This window comes from Ochotona curzoniae, unplaced genomic scaffold (assembly GCF_017591425.1).
Source record: "Ochotona curzoniae isolate NIBS_2020 unplaced genomic scaffold, NIBS_Ocur_1.0 scaffold_4701, whole genome shotgun sequence".
Lineage (NCBI taxonomy): Eukaryota > Metazoa > Chordata > Mammalia > Lagomorpha > Ochotonidae > Ochotona > Ochotona curzoniae.
In genome coordinates, this window is record NW_024467122.1 from 29729303 (window position 1) to 29750766 (window position 21464).

At 41.2% G+C, this 21464-nt stretch overlaps 1 protein-coding gene across 6 annotated transcripts; it reads left to right on the forward strand.

Moving 5' to 3' along the window:
- The first annotated feature begins 650 nt into the window (after positions 1-650).
- Positions 651-20033, forward strand: LOC121148812 (MAP3K12 binding inhibitory protein 1). 6 transcript variants are annotated; one of them, XM_040969133.1, is made up of 9 exons: positions 651-851; positions 4076-4195; positions 5902-6126; positions 6212-6308; positions 8602-8667; positions 9132-9284; positions 13792-13889; positions 17836-17874; positions 19484-20033. In XM_040969133.1, exons 1-9 carry the CDS (start codon positions 723-725, stop codon positions 19589-19591), a joined length of 1035 nt encoding a protein of 344 aa, XP_040825067.1. In that variant the 5' UTR covers positions 651-722; the 3' UTR covers positions 19592-20033. The 6 variants fall into 6 exon arrangements, with proteins under 6 accessions (XP_040825067.1, XP_040825068.1, XP_040825070.1 ...); XM_040969134.1 differs by having other exon boundaries at positions 19487-20033; XM_040969136.1 differs by lacking the exon at positions 9132-9284 and adding an exon at positions 9334-9399.
- The last annotated feature ends 1431 nt before the right edge of the window (positions 20034-21464 follow it).

The following is a 21464-nucleotide window of genomic DNA, read 5'->3' on the forward strand; positions in this document are numbered from 1 at the left end:
TTCATGGAGAAGCAAGTAACCTCAGGTGTCCAGGTACCAGCTGTAGTCACTTCCTAACTCAACGAGTGACTTTTGATAACCAACAACCCAGAACACCTTGGGCAAAAGGAGTCAAACAAGAGGTTGGGTTCTGCCATTATGTGATACGGGTAGATGTGTTCATTCTTGTTAGTCCCTCCCTAGCAAAACAGGGTACCATGGGGGCACTTTATTTTTTCTTTTACATCCTCTTTTCAGCATATGTGTTGATTTAAACAACCATGTAGAGCTGTAGATATTCTATCCAGTTGCAATTCCTAGTAAAGGGGTTTCCCAGTGCTTGGAAACACGTGGGGCACTCATCCATTTCTCCCAACCACTCCGCGTTGCCTTGTTAAAACTTCGAATGTTAACCTGGGGGCTCAGATTCTTAACGAGTCTCTTCATAGAAAGCATCCAAGAAAGTAAATTTCGTGAGGCTGTCAGCTGACTACAAATCCAATCCCCGCTCCACAGCCTTGCGCTTGTCAGCAGTCACCAGCTTGAGATCTTGGCGCAAAGCTGTAGTTTACACTTGATTGGTCAACGTAGGTGTCAATCACCCAGACTGGGTGGAGCGACGGGGGGGAGCCCCTATTTAAACGGTACGCTTTGCTTGACGTCATCGCGGAGCGACGCGAGCAGGAGAGGGCGGGGGTCGTGAGCGTGTCTCGGCGTTGGCGGGGGCGGTGTGGGAAGGTGTCATGGCTGCCGCTACAGATCTTAGTTACTCTAGCAGCAGTGACAGGACCCTGGAGCAAAACTGCAGCCCCAGCCTCTCCCGGGAGTTGCTCTGCGAAGTCCTTCGCTCTCTGCACACGTTGGCTGGACAGGTGAGGGATGGCCGGGGGCGCTCGGGCTGTGGGACGTCCAGCTCCTCCCACACCGTTCCCTGTAGCGGGGGCGGGGGTGAGGGGGAGGCCGAGGCCTGCCGGGACGGGGGAGGCGCGGCCGGGGGTACCCCTGGTCCGGGAGGTTTCGTGGGGCGACCGAGGCCTGCCGGGACGAGGGGCGCGGCTGGGGCGTGTGTCCTCCCCCCCACACACACCGGTGGGGAGGAACGGGGCGCAGCCGCTTCGGGTGTTCTAGAACATCCGCGGCCGTCCTCTCGGGAGTGAGGAGGGTCTTCGGGGGCGCCCAGTTACCGGATGGCGGGTTTGTGGAGGGTGTGGCGGGGTCCTGGAGCTCTGGGTCTTTCCCGCGACTCAACTCCTCAAGGAGGTCGCCATGAGGTTTTCAGAGAAGCGCCTTCTCTACCCTACGGGTCACTTGGTTTTCGCTCCTTTTTCCCTTTGGGCAATCGCGTCCACCTGTTACCCTTGCCAAGTGGGAGGGAAGTGAACGGATGAAATCTTTCGGATTTAAAGTTCCTGTTTGCGTGGGAGCTGTCGTTTAACGACATGTTCAGTTACGAGTTTGATTGGCTAATAAATCGCTCGATAGACCTGTCCCAATAAGATGGAGTTTTAGATGCAAATTACAGGTTGAGTCGTCAGTGAGGAATTGCCTTCGGCTGTGTTTGCTTCTTAGCAAGACTTAGTTTCCTGTTTCACACTGTTTCCAGTTGTAGAAGCTTGTTCTGGGACTGGTACTCGCGCGTGTGGTAGGAACAGCAGGCGTTTCCGTCAAGGGTAGTGGGAAAATCGTGAAAATGAAACATTACATACGTGAAAGTTTGTTTTTTTAATCCATGTGGGTACGGAGAGTCACGATTTTAAAAAGTTAGTAGGATATATTTTTAAGAGCGTGGCATGCTGTGGCTCACCGAGTCGGCCACTGAGGTTTGTGTAATGAGGCAGTTCATGGGGTTGCCTCAGATACGTCTGAAATTCAGCTGTTGGCCAGGGACTTGCCAAGAAGAATTTTGAAGACTCGGGGGGTTTTTGACAGTTAACATTTCAGCTTTAAGATCCAAGACCTTTAAATGGTTCAAAGGTTGCAGAACCTTGTATGGCTTAGACATTGGAACTTCAACCTAACATCAAGTTGAAATATTTATGGACACCTATTATTTATGGAGTCCCTCTACCCCGTGATAAATGTTGTGAGATAAACATTCTGTTTGAAATATTTTGCATGCTGAACTAATAAAACGCATTTGAAATTTTTGATTAAGGTATTCTAATTAGTACAAATAGAGGAGTGATTAAATTTATGTCACCTGTCAGAAACGTTTAGGGTGAAGTGTGGTGAGTTTACCTCGACACAGGCAAGGGGCCTTCTATGAAAATATCTAAAGTAGTGTCTCAACGAATGCTAAACATTTTGATAATTGTGTTTTGAGATGTGTGGTTTAAAAAATGAAGGTGTACCGTCCTTCAGGAATGGCCTTCCTGACCCTCATCGGTGTTTCTTTTTGCAATGTTTAAGGATTTTTTGGTATGTATAAATATGCCAGGTTCTCACTAGGCATGGGTATATGATTAAGTCTCCTCAAGTAGAGACATAAAATTGCTAAAATATTTTCTACTCCAGATGACAAAAAAATTACTGATTTCAGTTTTTAGCAGGGCTATACTTTTACCAAATTAAATTTAATGTTTACTTGGATTTCCACGTGAATATTAAGTCCAATTAATTGCACGTTTAGGTATGTCTATTCTAAGGTATTTAAAAGTACATAGAATTCATATTACTAAAAGGAAATTTCTTGACTGATTATTGGATAAGTTGGGGTAGCTGTAGAAATCATTTGCAACATTATTGTTTTTAAAAAAAACAGAGACCCTTAACTATGCCTAAAGGCTTCCATTTTCTGTAGTGATTTTCCACAGGGAATGTGATGTGTTGCCTTGGTTGAAGGTTTGTTTGCTTTATTCCTAAATCGTATCCATAAGTTCACTGTGGCCAAGTATAGTTCTCTTTGAGGGCTGTAGAGTTTTGCCTTTGGGTCACTTCTGTACCTGATGCTGACCTAGGCACGTATGATGCTCGCTGGTCTCTGTGTACGCCTGGTGCTGGGCTTCCTGAGCCTCTGCTCGTGGGTTCAGAGAGCAGCATGGTTCTGTCATGCAGTGTTCATTCATTGGAGATGTCCCCCCCCCCCCAAGGGTGATCTTGATTCTGATTTTTTTACATGGCGATTGTCTTTTGTTTTATTATAATTACAGCTCATCAGATCTGTATTTAACACCTTTATTTTGTAGAAAATATTTCTGAAAAATATAGTTGACTTGATTCTTCTTTATATAAACCTGTATCCCTAGAAAAGTTAATGGTGGTTCACTTTAGTCCAGTTGCGGGTGGGAGGCTTTCCTCTGAACACATGTTGTACAGATTTTTTTCAGTTTTCTGAATATGATCTTATTGTGGTGCATCAACTGATGAGGAATTTTCATTTAGTAAGCTCTTACATTTTACTGGAAAATGATTTTAATTTCTAAAGATTTAACTATTGTGAAGAAGATTAATATTTGCATTTCAGACTTCCATTAAATAAATAAATACTGCAATTTTGAGAAATATACACACGTTGCCCTTTATCTCGACTTTGTGAATAATCTTTTTTAAAATTATTTTTGAAATTTGTTGAAGATGAAAACCATAAATATTGAGCTCAGGTGATATCAGGAACGTGATATAAATCATGCATTTGCATATTTAATAGAAATGTACACACTAGAACTGTTGTAGAACAGTGTGCTGCCTCTCTTTAATGCCATGAGGTGGAAGTAGTAAGACTGCGTGGGGCAAGTCTGTTTTGAACTCCATCCACAGGTTTTTAGATTGAAGTAGCTCAGTGGCCTCCATCTTTTCATCTTCTGTAGCTGGTTTCACCTCTTAAGATATTCCCATTACACAACTTCAAGGATAGAATAGAAAGTAGAATGGGCTGATGTCATTTTGACTTTTTTTTGTTTTGTTTTTAATGACCATTTTGCACCTTTCTGGGTCTTTTAAAACTGTAAAGAGGTAGTTTCTTTTAATGTATCCTTAAAACCTTGGTAACTTTGAGCAGAAAAGCTGTATTAATTTGTAGAAATCATACTTCTGTGACAGTCTGCCACGTGCAGCCTAATGGTGATTTTTGTGATGTTGCTGGTTTGCCCCTTCGAAGCTGAAACTCAGAGATGATGTGGTGAAGATTACAATCGATTGGAACAAGCTCCAGAACCTCTCGGCATTCCAGCCTGCAGTGCTCTTCAGTGCACTTGAGCAACACATTTTATTTTTACAGGTAAATGTCTTGCTAGAAATATTAACTTGATATAAAAAAGGGAATTTAATTGTTAAATTATGGAATATGTAATCTCATAACTGTGTATTAAGAGGTTACATATACATGTGTGTATATATGTAGGATAGAAATATGTCAGTTTCAGTCGTGATGAGGATTGTTAGGGAACTGTACAGCCCAGTAGGCCAATGTGGTCATAAGACTGAATGAATGTAGTTCTATTCAATTCTAGACTTGTACCAAAAATTCAATACAATTCCATCTATGGTGGGTTATAATTAAGCAATAAGCCACGGCAGGTGTGTGTCATGCTATGCTAATGATTCCATGCCTTGGGTGAGTTTGGCGGCTCATGGAGTGCTTTCAGTGGTTCAAGAAGTGGCATTATCCCAGCATGACACATCCTGGAGTGTCTGTTGCAATTAAACAGTTTCAGTATAGTTTTTAAAAAGAAAGTAATTTCTGTGACATTAATGTCTCATCTTAGTAAGTAGCCAGTCACTATATTATCTTTCTGAAGCAGTTTGAAATCATTCATTCTTGCTATTAGGAGTCAATATTGACTTCTTTTTAATGGCATTGTTATATTTTTAGTATTTTTTTGTTCAATAACTGAGCAGTGACCTTTGTCATTGAACATTCTAGCAGTTTTAATTGGTGAATTGGTCTGTTGCAGTTTATTTCTTTTCAGAGTGTAAAATGCAACATGCCAGATAAGAACTGTTTGGCTTGGTTAACTTCATGCTATTAAAATGTTACAGGGTGTGGAAGAGTGTTTGTTTAGCAAGCAAATGAAGCAAAATGATAAGTATGAAAAATAGTTGGAATATTGCTAAGCTTTGGTGCATTTTGACTAATGGAATAGTTATTTTCAATTATACATTATATGATTTTGTGGAAAAATGTAACTTATTCATGTTACAAGTAGTGGCTATCCCTGCTTTTAAAGGGCAGAGCAAAGAGCAGCAAGGGCCTCATTTTGGGGGGCAGGAGTATACAGGAGCAATCTCCATTGTTAGCAGGCTGCCTCCCACCCGCCCCCCAAGGTGTTGAGAGGCATCCATCTGTTCTCAGCTCTGGGTCTTGGTAGGGTTTTTTTTTTTTTCCCCTCTCTCTCCTTGCCCGTTTTCTTTTTTTAAATTTAATTTCATGACCCAGGAAGGTATCCTGCCATGTCAGGAGAAGCCTGGGTGTTCACTCTGCCTAACACCTATCTGTTTCATCTCTGCGCTCTTGCATTCACTCTGGCCAACTGTAGCTTCAAGTGGAGAGTCTCCAGTGATATAGTGATAATGCAGGGCTTTGCCGCGTGACAGCACCGGCTCTCATGTTGAGGAGGAAGAATACCAAGCCTTAGTGTTCCGAGAAGGCATTTGAATGACATGTTAATTAAGTGGCATCGATGCCAGAGGCTGAAGCCTTTGATTTGGCACAAAATAAAATGAGTGACAGAATGATTCCCTCAAAGAAGATTTTAAATTTCCTCAGGTTTTCTTTCCCTCTTTTTTAAAAAACAAATTTATAGCAAGTAGTAATGATCACAGAAGCAAAACCAGCACACATTTACATGTAGTCAAGTTTATGTGTCTCGATATATTAACTTTTTGTATTTTGTAATAGTAAATATTTACTTAGCAGAAATGTATATACACTAGTGTGTGAGTAACGTTGATGAATGTGAGCCCCAGCAACTGTGCTCTTCTCAGCCTTTTTTAGCAAAACTTCAGCCTCTGATCAAAGAGGAGAATGTAACTGCTGTTGAAGAGACAGGAAAAACAGAAACGGGGAACAGGAGTGAAGTAAATGCCAGAAATCCCACTGGCGACCAGCAAGAGGAGGAGAAGCACAAAGGTGGTGATTTAGGAGACACGAAAAAGACACAGATCCATTTTGACCCAGAAGTCGTTCAGATCAAAGCTGGAAAAGCAGAAGTAAGAAGCCGGTGGGGCTGGGGAGAAGGGAGTATAGTGCTCAAAAATCTTAGTGTTTATATTGCGAAAACATGTTTGTTTGCAGATTGACCGTCGGATATCTGCATTTATTGAGAGAAAGCAAGCTGAAATCAATGAAAACAACGTCAGGGAATTTTGCAATGTTATTGATTGTAATCAAGGTAACCACCTAGATATTAATTTTCATAAGATTTTAAGCACAATTTTTACATTTGCTCTAATGTCTCACGTTTTTCCTGAGTAACAATAAGAACACAATTAAATTTGTATCTCCGGGTCATTAGTAGCTAAGGTAGTGGAATTTCCTTGTATTTAATAATGGACTGTTGCAAAACTGGCCTTTATTTTCGCTCAACAGCAATCAACTCAATGATGCTATGAAAAGGCAAATGCTTACTTCAGATGAAAAAATTGAATCCCTTTAGGAAATAGAAGTGAAGATTGGGTGGCAGAGTTGCTCAGTCTCAGTAGGAGAGGGAGATGAGCTGGGAGATTTTAAACCTGTCGATGTACTTGTGAAATTATGATGTTACTACCGAAAGTGAACGTGGTAAAGTTAGCGGTATTCCTCAAGAGGGAGCAGTTTTCTCATCACTCCTGAGCTCTTTGAATTGTTGTCACTGTAAATCCATTTTGCACGAAGACCAAGGTGTCTTGTGTTTCTGCCTTCCCTCGTGCGTATGTTTGCTGTTGCTCATCAGCACTGGACACTGTTGCGCGTGGACGGGGCCGCAGGTGTGCTGAGAGAGTGGCAAGGCACGGCCGTAGGTCACTCTCGAAACAAGCAGTTCTTGGGAAAAATTATGGAGGAGAGTTCATAATTGAATGAACATTTCTCTTGTTGCCTATTGTTTTGAGTGATGATCATAAACATGGAATTGTCAGGTGAATGTGGAAGGCACTCATATCATATTGGTGCACTATCTTAGTAATGAAACAAAGCAGGCCCAGGTGGGTCCTCAATTTAGCACTTTCTATTCACGTATGTGTATCTGAATTTATTGTGTTTCTCTGTTCATTTTTTCAGAGCAGGTGTAGCCATGGCAAAAATCTCAGGTGCTACAGTTCAACTGCTGGCAACCCATGAGGAAGGGTTTGTTGAGGGAGCAAGCACATGTCATTAATGTTATTCCTCTGGTCTCCTTACTAACTCTATTATTATAAACCACCAGGGGATAGGAATTGACAAGAATTGAAATGCTCAGTAGGACTCCTTAGCCCATTCAGTCTCTTGCTGGCTCCTCACGGTGCTAACAAGGACTGCTGTGGAGGGCGACTGGCACTCCTGCATTCACTGTCTTCACACCACGCTGAATTTCTCACTGATGGGTCAGTTAATCTGTGTATTTGGACTACAGCTCGAGAATGGATGATAGCTTCTTTTTGTAACTTTTAGCCCCTTGAAATGGCAGAAAGAGAATGGAGAAGTAATGGCCCTTTACAATATGTTGAAGTATCCCCCCCCCAAAAAAACCCAGAATTTCTCAGTGTAGTCTCCAGAATAGAAGAATAATTGGATTAATAATTTTATTCACATAATTTGACTTACCAACAGATTTATTAAGAAAAGTCACACTGAAAAAATAAGCATTTTTTTTAATACCTCTTAATTTGACCTAAATACAGAGGGTTTTGTAAAGTCAAAATTCATAGGGAAAAGAATTTATTCTCATATCCCTTTACTTTTCATTTCTTACAAAATAAGAGAATTTTGTGTCATTGCAAGATTTTATTATTTAAGCATGAGTATAAATAACAATTATGTAGTGCTGTTAATAATTTAATGTATAATTATAATAGTATTCGTATTAGTATAAGCATTTTTCCCCTTTGAAATTTATTTTTTGACATTTGATTTTAGTTTGGAAAAAATTGAAACAAATTTTTATAATGCATCTTTTTCTTAGAATGACATTGTTTGAAAGGTAGATATAAGGAGATACAATTAGAGGTTTTTAAAATGAGCATAATACATGTATGTCGGGAGGGAAGGTAAGTTTTATACTTGAAATTTCAAGAGCTTTCTTGTGTGCAGTTCTGAAAAAGTTGTTAACATAATCACTCTTTTAGTTGACTACTAGTTTGGTCAGTAAATAAAGTACTAAATTTAAAAAAAAATACTGTGGTAAAAATGAAGAGTCTATAATGAAATAGAATTAAAATGTTCTGTAATAAATTACTTTTGAGAAAGAGCCAAATGATTTTTAGGGGCATTAACTTTCGTTGAAATTGTATAGAATTATGCCCTTGGATGTTGCTGGTTTTTCTGTATCTAAATCTGAACAGGAGATACCATATATTTCAGAGTAAAGAAGATCACTAAATTCTATCCTGTGTTAAGGAGACTTTATTTTTATGCAGTATACAAGGTTATGTTCTTATGTTAACATATCAAAATCAATTATCTCCAAGTCAAGAATGCATTTAAACTTACATTCCTTTGAATTTCTCTAGAAAATAGTTGTGCAAGGACTGACGCTGTTTTCACCCCTTACCCTGGGTTTAAAAGTCACGTGAAGGGTAAGTGATTGCTGTGTAGTGTCTGTGTCATGGACTGAAGCTTTTAGCAGATAGGAAGGACTTCCCCATTAAAAGGTTAATAGCAAAACAAGAAATCTGGCTTTATTCATGTTTCATATCTTTTTGAAAGGATATGAAGTACTGTTCAGAAAGGAATTTCTGCTTGTTTTTTATTTTTTAATTTATTGGAGAAGCAGCCCTCTCTTCTGCCTGTTTATCCTCTGAATGCCTGCCGTTGACTGGCTGGGGCCAAAACTGGGAGCTGGCAACTCAGTGTAGGTTTAAGGGTGACAATGAACCCAGTTTCTTGAATATCACGGCCTTCCTGGTGTCTGAATTAGTAGAAAGCTAGCATCTGGACCTGGGCACTGAACCCAAGTCCTCTGATGGGGAATGGTAGGGCAGACAACGGCTGAGGTTTTTTTTTAATGAATTTACATAGGCTCAAAAGTCTGTTTACTTAGTTTCTAGAGTTGTGAATACATATGGACCACAGACAAGAACTGAAGGGATTCAAGGGTCAGGTCACAAAGGCAAGAGCATGCTGCGAGATTGTGGTAATCAGGCTGTAGAAGAACGACTACAAAATATTGAGGCTCACTTGCGATTGCAGACAGGTAAGCCTCAAGGATGCATTTAAACTTACATTCCTTTGAATTTCTCTAGAAAATAGTTGTGCAAGAACTGACGCTGCTTTCACCTCTTACCCTGGATTTAAAAGTCACGTGAAGGGTAAGTGATTGCTGTATAGTGTCTTTGTCAGGACTGAAGCTTTTAACAGATAAGAAGGAATGAAGCGTGGTCCCTGTTTTCAAGGAATTTTTAGTTGTTGTTCGCGCTCTTCCTTCTTTCACCCTTGTTGCCACTTCGTAATATTAAGAGTGCTAGAAGAGTAAGAGTAGGTTCCAGATACCTGGAATATGTTGAAGTTAGCCTCAATATGTTGAAGTTAGAGCTGAAAACTAGTCTTGTTAATTTTATTTTTAGTTAATTAATTTGAAAGGCAGGGTTTCTATAGAGAGATATATTCCATCTGCTGCTGATTGACTTCCCAAATGGCCACAACAGTCCGCATTGGGCCAGGTTGAAACCAGGAGTCTGGAACTCTATTCAGGGCTCCCACATGGATGGAAGGAGCCTAACTAGCATTTAGACCATTTTCCACTGCTTTCCCAGGTGCGTTAAGGAGCTGGATTGGAAGTGGAGCAGCCAGGATTTACCTGGCATCAATATGCCAGTGCAGCAAGCAGTGACTTAACCTTCAGTACCGTAGTCTCTCCCAAGCAATTTCATGACTCAGCCATGACCCCTACTCTCATTCTTAGTCATCTACATACATGGTGTGGATACACGTCCTAGGGATCCCTCAGTGAGGATGAGTATGTAAATAAAAGCCGTAGGAAAAATACACCGTAACACATCTGCAAGACTGACAGCTGCCTTAATACTTTACCTTTTGAAAGCACTGGTTCTGTTATACAGATAAAGAAACTACAGTTAAGAGCTCAAGCAGCATGCTCAAGATACAGAGTGGCCACTAGAAATCCAACCCAGATGTTGGCAGGGGCAAAGCCTGTGTCTCCTTTTCCATTTAGTGACCAGGTCTTGTTGAGTCTGCTTTTCAAATACCTGGTTGGCCTGCTTCTACTGTAATCTTTATGGGCTGTTGGAAGGGTATCAGCAGGTCTGTTCGCCATAACTTCCTCTAGATTATTCTCTACCCTGTGTCCAGAATGCTTTTGTATAGTTCTTACCCCTTAAATTCAGAAGCCTTTTCATGGTTTCCTGTTGCCCTTATATAAACAGGAAACTTAGTATTTATTTGCTCATGAAGTAGCTATTCAGTTCCTGCAATAAGCCAGGCATAGATGAGACGCTAAGAATGCAGCCACACAGGAATTATAGCTGGGGGAGACAAATGGTAAAAGTAATAATAAATTGTATAATACACAAGGCGATGGGCCACAAGTAGAAGCAACTTGACCAGTAGAAGGGAACAGAGATAGCATGGGTAGAGGGTTATCATTCCTTAAAAGATGTATTTATTTTGAAATGGATGATTAGAGGTGGGGAGGGGGCCAAGAATTTCCCACCTGCTGGTTCAGTAGCTGTATGGGCCAGTGCTGGGTCAGGCCAAAGCCAGGAGCCAAGAACTTCATCTGAATCTGCTAAATGGGTGGCAGGGTCCCAAGCATTTGGGCCATGTTTGGTTACTTGTCCTAAACATTAGCAGGGAGCTGGATAGGAAGTAGAGCAGTTGGGACATAAACCAGGGCCCATGTGAGAAGCCAGACATAGGCAAGGGCTTTACATTGCTATGGTACAATTCTGGCCCTAGAAGGATGGAGTTGTGATTTCAAATAATATGACTTGCAGGCCTGGCACAGTAGCCTAGCCACTAAAGTCCTCGCCTTACTTGTGCTGGGATTCCATGTGGGCACCGGTTCTAATCCCCGAGGCCCCACTTGCCATCCAGCTCCCTGCTTGTGACTGGGAAAGCAGTGGAGGACGGCCCAAAGCCTTGGGACCCTGCATCTGCATGGGAGACCCAGAAGAGGCTCCTGGCTGCTGGCTTTGGACTGGTGCAGCTCCAGCCATAACGGCCACATGGAGAGTGAGTCAATGGACAGAAGATCTTCCTCTGTCTCTCCTCCTCTCTGTATATTCATATCTGCCTTTCCAACAAAAATAAATATTTTAAAAAAGTAATACAACTTGCATGTGTTCATTCTAGCCACATAACTGGGTTTCCCATCTCCTACTCATCTTGCTGCCTTTTTGCCCATGCTTTGCTTTCTTAATTCAGACAACTATAAATTCCCCCTTTGTGCAGTCCCACTGCACCTAGTACTTCCTGCCACTTTGCAGAGCTATCACTAGCTTCTGTTTGTGGAATGTCTGTCCTGCCAGATAGTGAAACTGTGAGAGTAGAACTGTCATGTTTGGTACTTTATACATAGTGCAGTGCTTGGCACAAAGCAGATGCTCAAATATTTATTGAATGATTATTATTATTTTACTTCCATCTTTTCAGACTGGTAGCATGGCTCAGTAAGACACAAAGTTAGTATTCATCTCTCAGGGCAGGTCTAGGCATGACAGCCGTGATGAGTCTTCAGATGGCTAGTAGAAATTTCTGAGGAACAGAGCATTCTGCAAAGAGGGAACAGCACGTGCAGAAAGGAATACACATGAAACACAGCTTACGGAGTTCTTGAATTTGGTCTCACTGGAGTATTTGCTGAACAGATCTGGAAGAAAAGAGAATAATTAAGTCCTTGAGGGTAGTAAGGCATCCATATTGAGAATTAGTGCTCTCCCTTCAGAGGTAGATTTGAAATGTGTATGTACAAGAGGCTTACAGAAAGTGTACTTGTGAAAAAAAACTTCATGGGGCCTGGCACAGTACCCTAGTGGCTAAAGTCCTTGCCTTGCATGTGCCGGTATCCCAAACAGGCACCAGTTCGTGTCCCAGATGCTCCATTTGCCATCCAGCTCCTCCCTGTGGCCTGAAAAAGCAGTCGAGGTTAGCCCAAAGTCTTGGGACCCTGCACCCACATGGGAGACCCAGAAGAGGCTCCAGACTCCTGGCTTCAGATCGCCTCAGCTCTAGCCGCTGCAGCCACTTGGGGAGTGAGCCAGCAGATCGAAGATCTATGTGTGAAAGACTTGTTTGGTAAGTGACAGAGAAAGGGATAATCCATTCATTTTCTACCCAAGTGGCCACACATCTGGAACTGGGCCAGGCCCAACAGGAGCCAGGAACTTCATCTGGTCTCCCGAAAGGGTGGCTGGAGCCTTCCAGTCTTTGGGTGGTTTTCTGCCTTTTGCTACCTGTTAGCAAAGAGTGGGAATGGAAGCAGAGCAGCCAGGACTTTGAGCTGCCACTCTGCTAGGAGCCTCCATGTGAAGTTGTTCAGGCATTGCCCGCAGTGAAGCTTGAACTGGCTGAGGAAGGCGCAGGGCTAAGGCAGGGGATCCCAGGCAGAGGGAGCAGCAAAGGAAAATGAGTCATTTGTTTTACCTGGTGTGTCAGCAGGAACAATCACTGCTGTAAGGTAAACGCATTCTGAAAAATGTTTTTCTAGTTAACCGATACTTTTCATTTGAAAATGCACCTTTGTATAATTTTCTAGTTATGAATTCATTCTAGCTTTATGCCAGGCATTGTAGTACGAAGTGATGCTGCCTAGGTTTGTGCAGTATAGCTATACTAAAATACAACATATAGAATGTTTGATGTATTAATGGTATGGAGAAAACTAAGGTTTGTAATAGTATTTTATAAAGGATGGTCAGAGAAAACATTGATCAAGGTAACTTTCAAGCCAGGAACTAAAGTTGAGAGTTAGCCTTGGATTCCGGATTTAAAGGGAACCAACTAGCTAAAGGTATCAGGTTGCACAGCCTTATTGAGAGGTCAAGATTGGGTTGGGTCACGTGGGCCATTGTGAGGGCTATGGTGCCTAGTCTTAGTGAAATAGTAAGGAGTTGAAAGGACAGTACCTGAATTGCATTTTGGAAAGTTCACTACTGGTATATTGAGAACACTCTGTGTGGAAGCAAGGCAGAATTGAGCCTCTTGGAAGGTTGTGGTCATCCAGGGAGAGAAAGGGGTGGTCTGGACCAGAGAGTGGTTGCAGATGATGTGGTATACAGAGGGAGGATTCTAGACAGAATCACAAAGTAGAAACTTGAGTGATTTTAAGTTACTATTATCCTTTCCCAAAGTTTGTTTGGAATTATGGGAAGGCTCCTTCGTAAGCTATTGTCTTCTAGGTCAGAGGAAATGTGAAATACAATAGGGAGAAATATAAATAAAATGACATTGAAACTACAGAATCGTCATTTATTCTGATGTTTTTCTCTTGCCAAATAGAAAACTATCAGTCTCTCAGAAATACGAATTATTCTACAAAGAAGCTTTTCAATGTAATATGAGACAGAACTCCTAGCCAAAGAGAAAGAATAAATGGTGTGTGGAGAGGTCTAGTGTAGCATGTCCCATAATGTAGCATAAGAGGAGCTAAGGATTTATTTTCCTTTGTATAAGTGATATTGTTAAGAGTAAAACTTATAAGAAACATTGAACAGTACTTCAGAAATTTTTCCTAATGTATTTAGGTGGTCCGGTACCAAGAGATATCTATCAGAGGATTAAAAAACTTGAAGATAAGATACTGGAATTGGAAGGTATCTCTCCAGAATACTTTCAGTCTGTGGTGAGTAGAAGTATCTTTAAAAATAACTAAAGATGATATTTTAAGATTCTTCATGTGCCATTTCACTCATTGTTCATTCATCTTTAAGTGTTTTTGTATGTAGAGCAAAAACTTCCATGCTAGGGGTTTCTTTGCAAAATCTGAGTCTGCATATTTTTTCAAAGGAATACTTCTTAAACATCTTAGTTTCTTAGACATGTGAGACATTTTCTCAGCATGATATGCCAGCCTGGATAGTGGAGGATTCTGTGGCCTTGAACTTGCAGTTTTGTAAATCAGAGGTGTTCTGTGGGACCAGGCTTTGTCCATTGGCCCTTTTGGTTTAATTCCCCCTCCGACTTAGCTTTCTCCATACCAAACAGAAGCCTCACTGTGGTTAACTCCTCAACCGTAGCATTAGTTTGCTCATTTATTAACAGTATTGTGCTGTGAATACTGCTGTGCCAGCATTTTCAGACATTCCTCGGTTCATGGTGCTAATTTTCTTATTTTCTTAGGTGACTAAGCACCTGTTTTTTCTAGGCTTTTTTTTTTTTTAAACTGCAGTATTGGAGCTGAAATAATGTAAGTAAATGTGTGGCTTAAGTTACTGGTGAGTGTTTTTAAAATTCATTTTAGGTATAGCAACAGTCGTCTTAATGTAAGATTGGGAATTAGAGTGAGGGACCCTAGAAAGCAGGTCCCGTGAAGGAAGGAGACAACAAGTCCTAAATGATAACAGTTCAGAAAAGACGAATTAGAGCTTTATTGCTTTCAAATGTACAGTGAAGTTTACAGAAGTACTATTGGCTGAAGCAAGGATTAAATGGGGTAAGCACATGGTTAAAAACCTCAGTAAATGGAAGCATTTATTTTCAGAAACCACCTGTGAAGTGGCTATCTAGATGGGGGAAGACATTCATTTTGAGAGCCTTCAAATGTCTAATTTAGGAAAATACATTGGTTGCATTACAGAATTACAAAGGTCTTTCCACTTTTACATTTACTCTTTGTATATTCCAGAAGAACTTTGGACTTGTAAGTTTTCCCCATACAGGTTGCCTTCATTGATTTCCAGGAATATTTTCAAATTCAGTTTCATCTTGTCAGTATAATTCAACAGTAGGACTGGTCTTAAAAGATAATGTAGTAGCATAAGACACCTATGTGAGACTTTGCTCTAATTCTGGCTTACAAAAAATTGATGTATAGACATAGGTAACAAAAAAATTGTATTTTGATTTTGTGGTTGTTTTTGATACTTACCATATGACGTCTGTTTTAACAAATAGAAGTAGCCAGATTATAGATGACTTTAAGTACCATGTCTGGGAGTTTAAAATTTGGAGCGTTTGGGGATCAGATAAAGGTATTGCAGCAGGGAAGTGATCTGAGGAAGTTGTATTTAGACAAATTTATTTCATAGAGATGGGAGGGATAAGCTAAGAAAGGACAAGAAGGTGGTATTGGATTACCTTTGGTGTGAAGCTAGACCTGAAATAGGGACATGATTCAAAAACATTAAGACAATGGCAAAGAAAAGAGATGGCAGATATGCTGCTGTGGGAAAAGACATGGAGCAAGGATGTGTGTTGGGATCCAAATAATGAGGAAAGGGACTTGAGGAGAATATGAATTTGAAGTCAAAGGAAAAAATTTAGAGATAGCAGGTAAGCTTTATTAGACAACTGGGAGAGTGTGTAGAGGTGCTGGCTAGCACACTGATACGCAAGAGCTAGGTCCTGAGAGACTGAGAGGCTTGGTGATTGTTCATGTTTCTAATGCTTTCTGCCTCTGAAGTTAGACAAGCATCGGCCCAGAGTGCTGGGCCTTCAGGGAAGGATGGATGATAGCAACCTGCGCTGAAAAAGGAAACTAGTGTATCTAAGAACCAAGCTAAGTTCTGAATAGTACATTAATGGGAAGGTGTCAACATCCAGACGACTCTGTCCTGCAGCCATAAACAGGAAGGGAGAACAGGTGTTAGTAGCTGTTCTTCTGGGCAGGAACAGATACAGCTCTGCGAGAGGAGGGGCGCATCTGTGCTCACAGCTGAAATGCATGGTGTTCTTCATGTCATGCTGGGAGCACACACATGGCAGTTGCATAATTGTACATAATTATCCCTCAGAAGTGACCACATATGTAGTTCAGTCCTCTGGCTTCTAAAGTTACAGGTAAGGAACATTCTGCCGTTAAATGTCTTAAGGATTGAGCATTTGTTGGAAATTGAACTTTCCAACTCAAATGCTTTTAAATGAAATGTGTGGGGAAGGCTCATATTTATACACACACACACATATACATGTATACATATTTTTCCCACCTGTTAAATCCTCTGGTTCCTGGATGGTGGACTGGCCAAAGCCAGGAGCTCTTCTGGGTTCTCCATTGCCTCTTTCAGGCCACTAGCAGAGAGCTGGACTGCAAGTGGAGCAGCCAGGCCAGAAACTGGCACATACGGGATGCCAACCCTGGGGAGAAGCTTCTTGGAGTAGATAGAGGTTGCTTAATATTGAAGCATAGAATAAACAAAAAGGATATTGCTTTCAATTCATAAAACCAGTTTATATGAAATTCCCATTTTATGATAGACAAACCTCCAAAGTTTAAAGCAGGAACTATAAGTACTACTACATTAAAAGATAATATTAACCTCAGATTCTTACCTTTCACATTAGACATGGAAAGATTGTGTGGGGTAATAATTTTAAGGACAGTCTAACAGACTTTAAAAGATCTCTAAAATCAGTAATTCTTTGGCAATACTCATAAATAATGACACTTGAAAACAGTATAAGACTTCACAAGTATATTTCCATAGCACTTGGTTCATTTTATAGTACTTATCACAATTATGTTTACACATCTGTTTCTCACACTGTTTCGAACCTCTCAGTGGCAGGAACTGTCTTACTCATTTTTGAGTACATGGAGCATAGTAGACATGGAGTAAATTTACAAATGAATGGACAGGACTTAGCTGATCGTTACTTCACAGACTGTTTAAGGTGTGTTAACTTTGCTCTAAAGTGCTGTCTCAATAAAATTCTAGTCCATAATGGTAACTCCTGGTTCTGAAGAAATATCTGGAGTGAGTCAAAGTAATGAGTGAACCAGAAGCAAGAGGGAATAGTTGAAGTCAGCTGGAAAATCAGAGTGCAAACATATCCCAGAGGGCTTAGAAAGTGACTCTAACCAGTTTGCACTGCCAGATGTCATCCAGGGCATCATCTGGTGGCACTGTGAAGTCAGAATTGGAGAAGCAATGACATCAGACTGAAGGAAACCATATAGACAGCAGCAAAGGTCTCCATTGAGGTGGGGGAAGGGGACTAGAAGGAAATGTCTAGGCTGCCACTTACAGTTGTCCCTTAGAACGGATAAAGAAAGGTGGCAACTCAGAAGAGATCCCTTACCTTTGTTTTCTTGGAGCATGGGCTCCCTGTACTCCTGTGTGGGTAGTATCTTCCATAGGATACAGCCATTGTCACTAGCTAAACATTACCTGCCAAAGTAAGGGAAGAGACAATTTTGACTTACCTAGATCCCAACTGTTCCCTTAGTGTATTGTGCTCACAAATGTTTTGTTTTAGGTCCCCAAAATTGCCTATTGTAGTGAACCAAGGGGGTGTGTGTGCCTCTCTGCATCCTTTGGCCAGGGACCAAATCTCATTTTCCTCTTTTTATTGCTGCTGTACTTAATGTCAGGGAATGGAAAGATTATTTAACGCCTTCCATAATCATTCATTGTAGATCATAGGAGAGTTTGTATTCCCAGGGATGAGCAGGGTGTGGCATTGTTGCTATTGGATGCTTTGAATGTCACTAATCTTCAGCGGGTAGCTTCCTATGGTTATTGTTTCGAGGTTTCAAAACCCTGTTATTGTGTTGTAATTTATGAAGGAAAATTGATGCTTACATCAATTTTTAAATATTAACTGTCATTTTTTCATATTTAATCTAGAACTTTTCTGGAAAAAGAAGAAAAGTTCAGCCACCTCAAGTGAGTTACTACATTTTAATTTTGTCTTAAACTGTTCAGTTTGGTTTGTTTCAAAGGAGTGTAAGAGAGAGATCTTCCATTCCTTGGTTCACTCTCCCTGATGGCCTGCAGCAACTGGGTAGGCCAAAGGCAGGAATCTGTTCAGGTTTCCCAGGTGTGTGGTAGAAGAGCAAGGGATCACACCGTCTTGTGCTTTTCCGGGCACATTAGCAGGGTGGCAAAGCAAACCAGCCCTGAAGTATGAGATGCCAATGTCATAAATGGCAGCTTAATCTGATGAAGGGCTAGTGCTGTGGCATAGTGAGTAGGGCTGCTGCTGATTGTACCAGCATCCAACAAGGGTGCCAGTTCAAGTCCTGGCTGCTCCACTTCACATCCAGCTCTCTAATAGCATGTCTGGAATGGCAGCAGATGGCCCTAGTCCTTGGGCCTCTGTACCTATGTGGGAGACCTGGAAGAAGCTCCTGCCTCCTAGCTCCTGACTGGCCCAGCCCTGGCCATTACGGCCATTTGGGAGTGAACCAGTGGATTAAAGACCCTCTCCCCACTTCCTGTAACTCTTTTTTTCAAGTTATTCAAAAGGCAATCCAACCTTGGCCCCTACAGTTTAAGATTTATTTATTTATTGAGAGAGAGATCCCTCACCTGCTGCTTCCCTCCCCAGATGACTACAACAGCCAGCACTGGCCCAGGAGAAATCCAGGAGCTTCACCAGGTCTCCCCCATTGGTGGTAGGAGCCCAAGAACTTGATCTGGGAAAAGGAACAAAATGGTCCACTAGCAAGGAGCTGGATCAAAACAGTAGCAGGGGCATTAAGCAGTGCCCATATGGCATGTTGGCAGTCCCATATAGGTGCCAACTTGAGTCCTGGCTATGCTTCCAATCCAGCTTTTTGCTGATGCACTTGGGAAAGCAGAAGATAGCTGGCCAAAGTTTTGGGGCTCCTGCTTCCCACCTGAGAAACATCAATGGAATTCCAAGCTCCTTGCCCAGCCTTTGTGGTTATTTGGGGGAATGAAACAGCAGGTGGATGACCCCTCTACATTTCACAAAAACACTCCCCATTTTGTGGACAGCATGGATTACTAGCACCAAACTCAAGATGTTTAGCAGAAGTTCTCTTTAGTCCACTTCTGAAGTGCTATTCTGTCATTTGAATCCTAATAGTAAAGTTTTTCTAGCTTTCAGTGATGGTCATATAAAGTTGACATTTTAAATTTTCTGAGAGCAACTGTTTTTTTTTTTTTCCCCAAAAGTTGTTGATCCCACAACAGAGAGCTCTTAGGTATTTTAAGCAGCTAACCTACAGTTCATTTTTTTTAATTATTTATTATGCAGATCAGGGTTTTTTGAAATTTTTTTTGCTAATTTTCATAATATTCAAAACAGCTTAGTTATTAGGAAAGAAATATGTAAGCCTTGTCATTTTATGCCTTTAAATTTATGATTTACTCAGTCTATGTTAGTATTTCAGTCTTAAAATTATTCTTAGGAGAAAAGATTTTATCATGCTATTGAATATTTTAAATATTTATAGTTCACTTAGCACTTTATCTGCATTAAGATACTTGAGTCTTATTCAGCAATTTATGTTCTTATTGTTTACAGCAGAACTATTCACTGGCTGAACTTGATGAGAAAATTAGTGCCCTAAGACAAGCCTTGCTAAGAAAATCAAGAGAAGCAGATTCCATGGCAACTCACCACCTTCCATGAAAAACTCCTTGTCTTTATATACGTGAAACAGCCTGTGACTGATGAAACAGATCTGTATTCATCAAAGTAGACTTCTGTAAAGTCAAGATTTTCATGAGTCCAGCTTGCAGCACATAACCTTAGATATTCCAGTGAATTTAAAATAACAAATGCATTAAAAGTAGCATTGTTGGAATTTACTCCTTCTGTTTTAAAGGAGGTATTTTGAGATTATAGAACTTAATTTGAAAGCACTTTGTGTCTGTGCCACAGAAAGAATTTTGTATTTGTTAATGTTCATGTTAAGTAGTTACTAGTTTAAATCAGTACTTCGCACATAATAGACATTTAGCAAAAGCTTGTTAACTAAAGTGAATTTTAAATGTATGCAAGAACTTGTTTTAAAACATTGTCAGATATCACCATTAATGTAAATAAACAAATGGATCCAATTTTAACTCTGCATGGGCTTAAGCAAGTTAATCCCTTTTTGTGCCTTAACTTCCTCATCTATGAAATAGGAATTATAAAAATAGCACCTATTCGAGCCCGCCCGGCACGATGGCTCAGTGGTTAAGGTCCTCGCCTTGCACACCCGGGATCCCATATGGGCACCGGTTCTATCCCGCCAGCCCCGCTTCCCATCTAGCTCCCTGCCTGTGGCCCAGGAAAGCAGTTGAGGACGGCCCAAAGCTTTGGGACCCTGCACGCGCATGGGAGACCCAGAGGAAGAGGCTCCTGGCTTTGGATTGGCTCAGCTCCAGCCGTTGCAGCCGCCTGGGGAGTGAATCATTGGGCGGAAGATCTTCCTCTCTGTCTCTCCTCTCTGTATATCCACCTTTCCAATAAAAATAAAATAAATCTTTATAATAATAGGTGCTATTTTTTTTAAAAGAATAAAGAGATCTTGCATATATAGGTTTGAAACTGTTGGTTGAAAAGGAATTACTCAATAACTGTTAGCTATTGTATGAAACCAGCTAGCTGTCTTTGGGCAGTGGTTAAAAATGTTACAAAATATTGTCATAGTCGCAAATTAGACATTTAAAAGATGCCGTTATAGAAGTCTTTATGAAATTGCTGTTCAGATCAAGGATTGTTTGGCTACAACATTCAGAAATTGGGGCTAGTGCCCCAGTCATACATGTAACTTAGTCTGTGCATAGGAGGTTGTCTCCACCTGCTCTGCCAGCTTCCTGAGAAGGCAGCAGAAGAGGGCGTGGGACCCTGCACTCATGGGAGACCTGGAAGAAGCTCCAGGCTTTGGACCCCAATTGTCACAGCCATTTGGGGATGACCCCACGTGTGGAAGATCTTTCTCCTCTCTGTAAATCTGCTTTTCAAATAAAAATCTTAAGAGTACCAGAAATCAGGCCTGGCACGATAGCGTAGTGGGTAAACCCTTGCCTTGTGTGTGCCAGGATCCCATGTGGGTGCTGGTTTGTATCCTGGCTGTTCTACTTCCGATCAAACTCCCTGCTTGTGGCCTGGGAGGGAAATACAGGATGGCCCAAAGCTTTGAGACCCCGCGTGCGAGACCCAGAAGAAGCTCCTGGCTTTATATTGGCTCAGCCACTTGGGGAGTGAACCAGCAGACAGAGGATCTCTCTGTATATCTGCCTTTCCAATAAATAAATCATAAAAATAAAAACAAATTGGCCTAAAAGAGCCTGTAAAAAAAGCTACTAAAAAAAATCAGAAATCTTGGAAGTATAGCTCAGCATTGTAAGATGAAGGAAGTCATAAGAAATTAGTCTCTGACTGCCCAGCTTGGTTTATCTTTGTTTCTACTTCTGTCCCCTTTGTCTTTTTCACTTGCTGTAACTCTGCATCTCCTTTCTTCTCTCTGTGGACTGGTTTCCCTATAGGCTTTTCATTTGTTTCTGCCATGAGG